The following is a 13,432-nucleotide window of genomic DNA, read 5'->3' as shown; positions in this document are numbered from 1 at the left end:
GTGAACCAAAAACTCGTGACAACTATGTCGGGGTCAGACCCCGACAAAACCCTATACAGGGTCACTGTGAGTTGGAACCAACCCCACAGCACTTAACAACAATAACAACATGGCAGAAGTAATATTCTGTATCCACTGAATTATGTCACCTCATTTCAAAGGGCTTACGTATTATGGTAGTAGCTAGATACCAGGCAACATTTAAGATTTAGGGAATACTGTCATGAAAGCTTCCTGAGGAAAAGAACATGTCTTAGCTGTCAGGATCTGGACAGGTTGGCTTGTTCTCTGATCCAATAAATTTTGTGATCAGGACAGGACTCTACTTCCATAAGGAAACAAAAAGTTAAAAGGAATCGTGACAAGCAAGGCACACATGTTGTTTTTGTTGTTAGGTGCCAACTTTTTTTTTTAGTTGGTTCCAACTCACAGCGACCCTGTAGAGTATTTCCAAGGAGTGGCTGATGGGTTTGAACCGCCAACATTGTTATTCAAACTGACCTTAGGATCCAGTGCTTATCCTATAGCACCACACAGAATTCTAAGGTACATATGTTGTTTTTGTTGTGGTTATGTGCCATAGAGTCGGTTCCGACTCATAGCAACCCTGTACAGGGTTTCCGAGGCTGTAAATCTTTACGGGAACAGAAAGCCTCATCTTTCTCCCATGGAATAGCTGGTAGTTTCGAAATGCTGACCTTAAGATTTGCAGCCCGATTCATAACCACTACATCACCAGAGCTCAAGGGGTTCTATAATGGGGTTCTCTTAAATTGGCTGAAAATGTATGTGCCAAAGGCCCACTGCAGATATGTTAGATGCCCATCTTGCTGAACCATTATTAACTTTAATCATGGATGGTGTGGATGGTTTTTTGTTTTTGTTTTTTATTCCCAGACTAATACGGATTCAAGTCCTTGTGTGGTGCTGTAGGAACAAGCACCATACTACTCAAACCCACCAGTGTATATATATTCCTTAGAAACCCTATACATGGTCGATATGAGTTAGCATTGACTCAACAACACTTGATAACAACATTAACAACATAGAAAAAACCTGGAGCAAATAACAAAATACATTAACACCTAGTGCATGTTAAGATAGGCACGGCAGGTCATTTGGCCTACTATCCAGAAGTGCTAGTCCATGTGTGAATGATCACATGGGCCAAGTACTAAGACTCCTTTGAATCATGGTATCGGTGTGCCATACATCTAGCCTCTCTGGCCAAAAGAATGCACTTTTACAAACTCCTGATGTGAGGGGAAATCCACATTCTGTGTTTTAGGGAGAATAAAACAATTTAACTGGGTCTTCTATAACTGCAGGATAATGTGCTGGACTACGGGTCCATTTCAACCACAAGGTTAACAGTTCAAAGCTGCCAGCTGCTCCTTGGAAACCCTATATGAGTTGGAACTGACTCATTGACACTTAACAACAACAACAATAACATATATTACAGCATCAACTATAATAGAGATGTTTTACTGCTAACCAGATCATTTGGTTACTCATGCATGTGGTACACCACTCAAATTTTTCAAACGCTAAAACTATATTCAATAATATATTTTAAACTATGTTGTTGAACTGCAAATCTTGCATTTCAAACCAACAATGACGTCCAGTGCATTAACCCACAGCACCACCTAGATTTATAACCCACATTAAACGGAATTTTGAAAAGCTTGACATACGTACAATTTTCAGATGAGATAAAAGTCTCATGACGTCCGCCATGTCTGCCAGGATGAGTAGGCGTGTAACCGCTGAGAGCAAAGCTCTTGCTGCCCGCACCATAGTGCCACGCTTCACTGAGGAGCACGGGTCATCAGCAAACTCCGAAGAGGCAATCCTCATCGTCTCACCTGGAATACAAACATACATAGGCACATAGGTAGACAGGAGTCACTGAGGATGGCAATCCTGAAAGGCCTGTGCACAGAAAGGGATTGTTCTTACTGCAAAACTCCTGTCCAGTTGGCACTTCTGCCACATCCAGCACATGGACTGATGCTGTGGGCAGCATGAGGTGATCTTAACTTCAACAAAAGATGTATTTAATTCCATTGTTCTTTTTAATTGTTAAGATGAATTCCCCTGAGCTTAATTATCTTCACTCTGTATTTTCATTTAAACCAATGATATTTGCTAGAAAGCTTGTGGTATAGGTCCCTAAGGAACATGCCACAAAGGAGTTTGTGCTTGAGCACTAACCAACCAAAGGTGGGGTACTGGGTTTATGCCGCTTTGCAGGTGAAAGATGAGGCTTTCACACCTGTAGCGATTTAAAGCCTTCGAAACTCTTTGCCTCTAGAGTCACTATAAGTCGGAACTGACTAGATGGCATACAACGTCTACCAACACTAACCAACAGGTTCGTGGTTTGAAATCATACAGCAGTGTTATCGAAGAACGGTGTGGTAAACTTCCACAAGATCACAACCCTTGAAAAATCCTATGAAGTTGCAGTTCTCTGAAACATGTGGGATCGCCATGAGTTCGAATCAATTGGAAAGAAACAGGTTTGGAGTTGAGGTACAAAGTTAACTGCTCCACACAGACATGAAACTTAAGACCTTAGCCTCTTAACACAGTACTCTTCACTAAACTGATCAGAGAAGAACAGGCTATAGAGATATCCAAGATTTACTCCTCCAATTTTCTACTAGGGATCTATCCCTAATAGAGAAAACACTTAAGACCAGAACTGACCTAATTCAAATATATTTTAAGCACATACTTATACCCGATTCTGTACTAGCATCTGGTATTACAAACATGACTAAGAATGCCCTCTTCTCAGTCCAATGAGGGAACAGGTGTGTAAACAAATAATCATAATGCAGAGATGAAATTCCATGACAGGCATGTGGTTAAGAAAGTAGACAGCTGGGAAAAGAGAGTGATTTACTTGCTTAGTGTGGGGCTGAGGGGAGCTGTCATCTTTGATGGTCAAGAATACACAGGTGAGAGGAAACTACAGGGCTGCAAAATTGGAGCAAAATACTGTTGTTGTTCTTGTTGCTGTTAAGTGTTGTCAAGTTGGTTCCAACTCATAGTGACCCTGCCTAGGGTTTACAGTAAGTGACTGGTGAGTCTGAACTGCTGATCTTAAGGTTCAAGCCACCTGTGCGGTCTAGTGCTTATCCTACAGTGCCACAGCAGTGGAGCAAGATACTGAATGTAGTGACAGCCATTCAGCAGATGTCCATGGGAAACACAGGCAGTGGTGCCTAAATGTCATGCAAGAGATTTGGATTCTATACTCAGCAAATGTGTAGCCAATCCATAGTAGTTAGAATGAGAGAGATTATGTTAATATAATTTTACTTTCGGAAGATTATTTGGCCTTAACACAAAAATTAAAATGGTGATGGGGATATGACTTGCACAGAGAAGGCAATTAATGCAGTTCTAGGCTGAGAGAACTTTGATGCAGTCCTGGACCACAAAATCAGAATGCTAAACAAAGAGGATGCAGATATTGATGAGACTTATGTGATATAATCTCATACACACACACACAAAAAGATTTGGGGATTGATTTGAAGGAGGATAGAGCTGGTGATGAAAACAATCACAATATAAGTAAGTTACATATCTGCATGACGAATGCCAGGATTAGAAAACCAAGTAAGATAACTAACTAGCATGATAACTAGTATCATACAGGACAGAGGGGTATCCACCTAGTAGAGATAATGGAGCGGATGTGTGAAGAAGCCATGCATGGCACAGTATACACAAACACACAAATGTTCAATAAACTGAGTTAATATGAAACATTCTTTAATCTAAGGTAAAACAATTCATTCACCATTTTACTTACATAAATCATTATTTCTCATGTATTAGTTGAAACCTATCTAATTTAAATGAAGACAATAATACAGCTGGAAGTATTTGAGTAACCGGTAAGTAATCCTTAGATACAGGAAAAACACACACAAGCACTTAGCATTTTATATAGAGAGCAGAATGCAATGTAACTCTCTCAGTGTTGCTGTTGTTAAGTACCATCATTTTGCTTCCAACTCACAGAAACACTTAGTGTTTCTAACAGCATTTGGTGGGTTTTACCCACCGACCTGTGGCTAACAGTACGGAGTTTAGTCGACACCACTACACCAGTGTTACAGCTATTTAAACCCTCACACCGATCCATTTTTTTTTTGTACTTTGGCAATGTGGGAATATAAGGAAATATATTATGCTGTTGGATTTCAAAAGAGGCTACCATCTACAATATTATATTGTTGGTGAACTCAGTCTTTATTTAAGTACAAGTAAATAGTTTGATATATAACAACAGCCTGGAAGAATAACTTAAAAGTGTATCACAGGACCATCAAGGGAGAAGAGCAGAGACTGGGACCCTACCCAGAGAAGCAGTGATGCCTGAAATGGAGCCAGAGATGATGACGTGGAGCTATGGAGCAGCTGGAGACTCTAGATCCAGAGAGGGAGAGCGACTGTGTGCTGAAGACCTGGTGGGTACGGGCGAAGGATTGCATGGAGGAAATTGTAACCATGGAAATGAGACGATATACGATAGAATGAATGTAAAACTAATGTTCTCCCATGTAAACTGTCACATAATTCACAATAAATCATTTAAGAAAAAGAAAAAAAAGCTACAGTGGATAGAGAGAAATACCATTAACTGATGGTACATTGTTGTTGTTGTTGTCAGGTGCCATCGAGTTGGAATCGACTCATAGCGACCCCATGCACAGCAGAACGAAACAATGTCTGATCCTGGGCCAACCTCACTACCGCTGCCATGCTTGAGTCCATCAATGATGCCACCTGGCTGATCCATCTCGTTGGGGGTCTTCCTCTTTTTCTCTGACCCTCCACCCTACCCAGCATGACATCCTTCTCCAAGGATTGTTTCCTCCGGACAATATGTCCAAAGTAGGAGAGACGAAGCTTAGCCATCCTGACCTCCAAGGAGCACTCTGGCTGCACTTCTTCCAAAACAGATCTATTGGTTCTTCTGGAAGTCCATGGCACTTTCAGTATTCTCCTTCAACACCACAACTCAAAGGCATCAATTCTTCTATGATCTTCCTTATTCACTGCCTAGCTTTCGCATCCATATGAGGTACATGGAAGGGATTATAATCATTGTAATGAAATAAGGTGTATGATTTGTTGAATGTAAAACTGATGATCTGCCCTGTAAACTTTCATTCAATCCACAATAAAAACCTTTAAGAAAAAAAAAAAAAAAGTGCATCACAGCGCTGGCACAATGCTGAATTTTCAATGTGAATAAATAGTCTTTGTGGTTCTATATGTTTTAAAATGCCATTGACTCAGTTCTGATTCACAGTGACCCTGTATAGGGTTGCTGAGGAGCAGCTGGTGGGTTTGAATTGCCGACCTTCTGGTTCACCATCCAGTGTTGAGCCTACAGCGCCACACATCTACTACCACGATCATGACTATCCACCCAGACCTAAAAAGTAAAGTTTATAAACTACTGGTCAAGTTTGGAAGTGTATTTTCAGTTACTTCTACTCTTTATGCCCACAATAATTTTTAAAGTAATTAAACATCTGCCCAATAAAAACACATTCTTTTTTTAAGGCAAAACATAACAAAAATATTAAATCATGTTTTGTTTTGTTTTTTTCTCAAATTGGTGGTGGTTCTACTACTTTTGCCACTCTGGAAGTTTCTGAATGGGTATAAAACTCTACATAAGATTGGGATGGTATCAGATCAAATGTAAAGTGATGCAAGTCCCTGAGACAAGAAAGGAGAGGGGAATAGCAGAGCACACAGAGGACAAAGCCTCAGAAATAGAAACATCATTTAGAAAGCAGATGGCAAACCAAAATGGGATGGCAGGCATTTGACTCATCCTTTGATGGGTGGGACTGGGTGCTAGGTGAGCACTCTTTAAATACATGACTAAATGAACTGCTGGAAGACTGTGAGATGTAAGGTAAAAGATAATGGAAAGTTATGTTCAGAGAATACAGAATAAAGGAATGGAAAAATCTATAATTTAGTGGGGTCCTAGATGCTAAGTAGGACTACTGGTGTGGTGCTGTGCATTAATGCACTGGACCACGGGGTCGGTTTGAACTGTAAAGTTGGTGGTTCAAGCTCACCAGCTGCTCCTTAGAAACCCTATATAAGGTCACTAAGGGTCAAAACCAACTTGATGGCACTTAGCAACAACAAGAAGATGCTGAGTAGGATTTAGCTTGGCTTTCCTTTGCATTTGTACAGCAATGGCATGCACTGAGCATGTCTCATAAAATCAAACAATGGAGACTAGAACTAGAGTGAGAAGGAAATTTAAGAGATATAATGGTGTGGAGAGACTGAAACCCTCATACAATGCTGGAGGACTGCAACATGGTGCAATCACTGTGGAAAATAGTACGGCGCTTCCTTACAAACAGGAAATAGAAATGCCATGTAATCCAGCAATCCCACTACTTGTTATATATCCTGGATAAATAAAAGCCATGACCCAAACAGATATTTATGTGCCCATACTCACGCAGCACTAGTTCAAATAGCAAAAGATGAGAACATCCTAAATGCCCGTCAGTGGAGGAATGGATTAAAATAAACTATGGTACATACACAAAATGGGATAAAATGCAATCTTAAAGAATAACAATGAATCCGCAAAACATCTCATAACATGAAAGAACCAGAAGGACTTCACCCTGAATGAAATAAGTCAGTCTCAAAAGAAAAAGATATTGTATGACAACACTATTGTACAAAGTCAAGAAGAGATCCTGCTACTAAAAGAAACATTCTTTGATGGTACCAGGAGTGTGAGGAAGACAGACAGTAAATTATGAGCTAGAGTGCAGACAAAGGTGTTAACTTGAATGAAGGGGAAGGCACAATACAAGAAGAGGGAGGTCAGTGAAAAATGATGGCGGCAAGGAAGAACACTGGGAGCCGAGCAAAAGTTAAAGGCAACAGAGGTAAACACTGTTATGTAAACCATCCTGCAATAACAGTGATCTGTGTGTAAATGCCTAGATAGAGAAGTAGGCAGAATTGGTGAGGGAGGAAAAATGGGAGTCTACCTACAAATATAAGTATAGGTTCCACAGAGGATATTTCTACATAGGCGTTTCTACCTACACTGAAATTCTATTCATGAATGTGGCAGAGCATCTCATAGCATGGATCTACCCAAATAAAATGAAGTTTGTTTAGTCATTATTTCTCAATAAATGAGGGCCCTGCAAATGAGGAAGTTACTTTAAAAGTTAGCCAAGATGACCTCATGGTCTTAGAAGGAGAACAGTAAGTGTTTAACCAACACAGGCTGTTAAGACAGTTATCTCAGGAAATAAGCCACTGGGACCCTAAAAAGTGGAATGTTTGAGGAGGATGAATTCCTGTTTATTTTTAACTAGTGGTGGAATGTTTGAGGAGAATTATTACTTTATTGTTCCTGTTTCAAAAGAATGCTATTCTGATATTAAAATAGATTAAGTGTACATCCAAATGTAATTTACCCTAGATAATGTGCCTGCTCTTAGTGATGGACAGGGCAGTCTGCAGATTATTCTCTACATCCTCCAGACTGTTGGCTTTCTGTTAAAGAAGCTTGAATTGAATCTCTCCTGGTCTCTGTGACTGGCTCAGTAACAGGTGGCAAACCCTCATTTTGGTTTGGCAACACATCCAGGGAGCAATGTTATTAAAACTACTTCAACAAAATCAAACACTTTGAGAGAATGAGTTGCTCAGTGCCATAGTCTCAGAACACACCAAATTCATTGGGGATAACACAGTCCACAAAGACAACACTCTGTATCCTACTTTGGTGACTAGCTAATAAGGTCTTAAAAGCTCATGAGTGGCCATCCAAAGTGCAATTATTGGTCTCTCCCAATTTGGTGGAAAGAAAAACTAAGACAATTTAAGATACATGGAAACAATTAGTCTAATGGACTAATAATGAACCATGTAAACATCAACCTCCATAACTCTGAGACCAGAATTGGATGGTTCCCAGCTACCACTACCAACTACTCTGAAAAGTCCTCAACAGAATGGGGCTGGGGGGGAGGGGGGAATGTGAAACAGAACTCAACATCACAAAATACAAAACTCAGGCTAAATGATTGAGTAGAGACTAGCAGAAGCCCCCAAACTATGGTCCTTAGCTACCCTTCAGATCTGGAAATGAACTTACATCTAAGGCTCAATTGTCAGCCAAACAGTAAAGAAATCTACAATAGCAACATTAGGGAGGTATGCACACCTTAAAATAATCAACCATTTGAGATAAAAGAGGCAAAATCTGCTCCAAGAAAAAGTTCAGAAGGATTTGGAAAGAAGTGGTAACAGAAACAAGAACAGAGGCTCCATAGGATAACTGATGCAACTGTGTGAATTGCAATCAATGATATGAAACAAAATGCATATAAATTGTTTAATGGAAAACTGATTTGCTTTGTGAACTTTTACCCAATTCACAATAAGAATTATAAGTGAATAAATAAATATGCAAATCTAAGAGCTCATGCAGAAACACAACGAAGTAAGAGCAGATTAAGAAATGGAAACCCACAAACAAGGAGAGAATTTCCAATGTACGAACAATACCTACAATATCCTGGATAAATAAGAGCCATGACCCAAATAGATACATATGTACCCATGCTCACGCAACACTAGTCCAAATAGCAAAAAGATGAGAGCATCTTCAATGCCCATCACTGGGAGAATGGCTATATAAACTATGGTACATCCACACAATGGGATAAAATTCAGTCTTAAAAGAATAACAATGAACCTCTAAAGCATCATTATAATTTACATTTTCAGCTTTTTAGTATAAATTGAAGCTAGTCCCTTATGGAAATTGAAAAATGCAGGCAATTAAAAGAAACAAGAATAATATTCACTAATTGTTATCAGGACTGCTTGTGAGGGTTGGAAATGTAAAGGTAGACATTTTGTAGCAAGATGGGGAGTGATTAACATTGCAGTCTAGGAGTGGAGGTCCCTGGGACCATCAAGGGAGAAGAGCAGAGAGCTGGACCCTACCCAGAGAAGCAGTGACGCCTGAATGGAGGCAGAGATGACGTGGAGAGATGGAGCAGCTGGAGACGTTAGATCCAGAGAGAGAGGGGGGCTGTGTGCTGACAACTGGGGGGCAGGCTGGCAGGGTATACCCTTTGGTTGGTTGATGAGGCATGGAGGGGATTGTAACCATGACAATGAAATGGTATACCATGGGATGAATGTAAAACTAATGTTTTCCCATGTAAACTATCACATAATTAACAATAAAACATTAAAAAAAAAAAAAAGAATATTCACAATTCCAATATTTTGAGAAAACCAGCAGTTTATAGAAAACTCTTTATGCCTACTATTTTAATCATCATTTATATGTAACATCTACAATTGCATATTCTTTCTCTAATCACATAAATTATCTGGCATATATAGATGGTTAATGTTCTCGATATTTTCCTGTGTCTTATAAAATTCAAAGAAAAGATAAAGTGGAGAAAAATAGCAAAAAGTTTCAATCATCTAAGCTTTTTTTGCTCACTTTTCACAACAGCCTATACCTGCCATGGACACTTTTTTCACATATATTTTCATTGAGGTGCAAATCTTAAAGGATCCTGAAAACTGAGTCTTGTAAAGCAATTCTAATTCTCTACAGAAAATAGAAAGTGCTTTTAAAAATAAAGCAAAGTTTTTGAGGTGTAATAACTGACCCAGCTTCCGAATACCTTGGCCATCTTTTGCCCCAACTGCCGATACACATCCTTGCAGAGCCAGTACAGAAATAAACATAATTAATGGAATTTTAAAACAGTTATTTAGTATTCAGAGCACATCCTCTGACTGCTTTATCATTTAGAGTCTATTGTTGAATTTGTAAAACAATGTGATGCTTGGCTTGAGGGCCACTTAGAATGATGGTTAGCTAATTTTCCAGGCAGACTGGGAAAATAGTCATTCTCATTTGAGGTAAAGCAAACTGGAATGTCAGCTGACTACCTAGAGTGGTGAGTATTCCAAAAGGTGCAGTATTTCCACAGGGAAACTTGATACCTTAAGCCCTACCTTCAGGCTCCTGTTTTGGAAGCCATAGGTGAGAGGTCCTTTGAGCAGAACCATTCAAATTGGACTGATGTCCAAGACAAGCCAAATAGGTACTGATTTAGCCAAGGAGGTCTGAATTAAGTGCAGTAGAGGAATATGCTCTTCCTGGACTGTTGCAAATGCCATACAAGGAGGATGGTGGTTACAGAGTGCCTCAAGATTCCTTTCTTTTTACGATTGTATTAGCTTTCTCTTACCTGGATTTAGTATTTTTAAATGTGGCTGTTTTGTATGTAATAAGGGCAGTTCTCTTTCTTTGGACTCCTAGTGTGCCAAGCTCTGTTTAAGCATTTTCCCTGCATTAACTCACTGCTCAGGAGAACATGAAGACATAACGATGGTGCTCTCATCACTATTTGCAGCTGAGGAAACTGAAGAACCAAAGTCAAATGACTTGTCTAAGGTCAGAAGGTAAGAAAGTGGTAGAGCCAACAAACATTACACTGGCTCTAAAGGTTACACTCTTAACAATGGAACTTTAGAAATGTCTTTAACATTCTGAGCACTCTATTAAAAGCATTTGTTTACAAGTGTTTGTCTGTGTGGACCTAGATTAGGAACTGATTATAAGAAAATCATTTTATTTGACCAGCAGAGGTTATGGGAATGGGAGGAGGAGGGAAGGGAAAAAGGAGGAAAGAAGGAAGAAAACAAAGACATTTCTTCAATTATTCACAGACCCCACCACTCTCTATTGTCACACATCAGGGTTGATTTGTGCTTGTATACATGTGAATCTTCTCTCTGTTACAAGGACTGTGAGGTAATTCAGAATTTTTGTTGTTGTTGGTAAATGCAGTAAAGTTGGTTCCGACCTTATAATTCAGACTGACCTTGAATCACTAGTGCTTTATCCTACAGAAACCACACCAAGACTCCTTATTCAGAGTGGTTTTGTTGTTAAGTGCCATCAAATTAGTTCCAACCCACAGTGACCCTGTATAGGGTTTCCGAGGAGCAGCTGGTGAGCTTGAACCGCTAGTCTTGGGGTTCACACTGACTTTGCTGTCCTGTGAATTAACCTCCAGCACCACACTAGGACTCCTTCCTCAGAATAGAGACCATTATATCTAAATTTCCATTGATTTGATGATTCCAACTCATAGCAACCCTGTTGTTGATATGTGCCATTGAGTTAGTTCTAACTCATTGAGACCCTGTATAGGGTTTCCTAGGAGCAGCTGTGGGTTTGAATTGCTGATCTTGTGGTCAGTAATCCACTGCTTATCCTACAGTGCCACACATCTCATGGCAACCCTGTTTTGTTATTGTCATTGGAAAGTGCTCTCAAGTAAGTTCCGATCCATAGCAATCCTGTATAAGGTTTCCAAGAAGCAGCTGGTAAGCTTGAACTGAAAACCTTGCAGCTCAAACGATTTTGTAGTCTGACACAGGATACTGCTGTTGTTATTAAGTGCCATCGAGTCGGTTCTGACCCATAGTGACCCTATATAGGGTTTCCTAGGAGCAGCTGGTGAGCTTGAACCGCTGACCATGAAGTTCAAAGGGCTTTGTAGTCTGACACATTAACCCACAGAGCCACACTGTTGTTGTTGTTGTTGTTGTTAAGTACCGTGGGGTGGGTTCTGACTCATAGTTACCCTGCACAGGGTTTCCGAGGCTTTATAACCACCATGCTACCAGAGCTCCTTACAGCACCACGCTTGTTGTGGTTAAGTGTGATCGAATTGATTCCGACTCATTGTGACCCTGTATAGGGTTTCTGAGGAGCAGCTGGTGAACTTGAACCGCTGACCTTGCAGTTCAAGCAGCTTTGCAGTCTGGCGCATTAACCCATAGCGCCAAACCAGAACTCCATACAGCACCACACTGTTGTTATTGTTAAGTGCCGTCGAGTCGATTCCGACCCATAGTGACCCTGTATATGGTTTCCAAGGAACGACTGGTGAACTTGAACCGCCGACCTTGCAGTTCAAATGGCTTTGCAGTCTGGCGCATTAACCCACAGCACCACACTAGAGGTCCTTAAAACCTCCCTTGGTGGTGGTTACATGCTGTAGATTCAGTTCCAACTCATAGTGACTCTGTATAGGGTTTGTTGTTGTTGTTATGTGCCATCGAGTCGGTTCCGACCAATAGCAACCCTGCACAGGGTTTCCGAGGCTGTAAATCTTTACAGGAGCAGAAAGCCTCATCTTTCTCCCCCGGAGCGGCTGGTAGTTTCGAACTGGTTACCTTAAGGTTGCAGCCTGAGGGTTTGCAAGGCTATAAATCTTTATGGGAGTAGAAATCTCATCATTCTCCTGCAGAACTGCTGGTAGTTTCAAATTGTTGATCATGAGATTAGCAGCCCAACTCATAATTACTAAGCTAGCAGAGCTCCCTTAGTCACTCACATATGCATTCTAACCAATCCAAATAGCCCACATTCATGTTTTCAACCAATCATTCATTATGAAGGCCCCCTTCCAGTTGTCCCACCTTTGGCATCCCTAATCTTGAAATTCCCAATGGGAATACTGTACCTATGTTGTTTATTAATGTTGAGTCAGTTCTGGTTCATAGCGTGCCTATAGGGTTTCCAAGGAGCAGTCAGTGGGTTTGTACCACCAACTTTGTGGTTTGTAGTCCAATGCTGACCTTATAGCACCACCCCAGGACTCTGTTATACCCATGGTGGTGGTGGTGGTGGTGTGCGGTGGAGTCGGTTCACCATTTTGGAGCACTTATATCACTTTGTGAAATCAGATGTGTCCCCTGTTCAAATTATATTGAAACTTCAATAAATCTCTGTGCTCTTCTTGTAATGAAGTACATATTCTTACTTATTGACAGCTCATGATGGTCCCATGAATAGGGGGGTGACTTGAAGTGAGGCAACAATCAAGAAGAGTCTTAAATCTTTTTGTTGATACATTCAAGAACCTGAGAGAGCAAAGACACATGTCACCCAGGATTATTATGAATAAAATTCATTGATTATGAGAAAAGGTCAACAATCAGAATTTTTCTTGGAGGTTCAGGGATGACAAAATTCTGTACTTTTCTCAGGCAAAATCTGAGTTTAAAAAAGCTACTTCCTAGGGACTCACACTGTCCAGAACAGTGCTTCAAGCGTCTCAGATCCATAAGTTACTAAAAGGCAAGATAAATCTTTAACCTAAATATAGAAGACTTGAAATAAAGCCATACCTGCTTATATCCAAACCAACAAATGATCAAAAAAAAAAAAAAAAAAAATCAAAGCTACTTCAATATGAAACTAATAAGAATGTTGTTGTATGTCCGTTCGACTTTTAATATGAAACAAGTAAGAATGTTGTTGTATGTCCGTTCG

General features: G+C 40.1%; 1 protein-coding gene across 5 annotated transcripts in view; it reads right to left on the bottom strand.

The window, feature by feature from the left end:
* CTNNA2 (catenin (cadherin-associated protein), alpha 2) overlaps window positions 1-13,432 on the bottom strand; it is a 1,482,995-nt gene that overhangs the window by 1,183,197 nt on the left and 286,366 nt on the right. For 3 of the 5 annotated variants that reach the window (XM_006866581.1, XM_006866582.1, XM_006866583.1), the window contains exon 3: window positions 1,708-1,874. In XM_006866581.1, coding sequence (XP_006866643.1) covers window positions 1,708-1,874 — 167 coding nt within the window. Of the gene's footprint in view, window positions 1-1,707; window positions 1,875-13,432 lie in introns of those variants that run through there. The other 2 variants (XM_006866584.1, XM_006866585.1) reach the window with 2 other exon arrangements.

This window comes from Chrysochloris asiatica, unplaced genomic scaffold (assembly GCF_000296735.1).
Source record: "Chrysochloris asiatica unplaced genomic scaffold, ChrAsi1.0 scaffold00093, whole genome shotgun sequence".
Classification (NCBI taxonomy): domain Eukaryota; kingdom Metazoa; phylum Chordata; class Mammalia; order Afrosoricida; family Chrysochloridae; genus Chrysochloris; species Chrysochloris asiatica.
The sequence above is the reverse complement of the archived record's forward strand: the minus strand, read 5'-3'. Positions and strand labels throughout refer to the sequence as shown.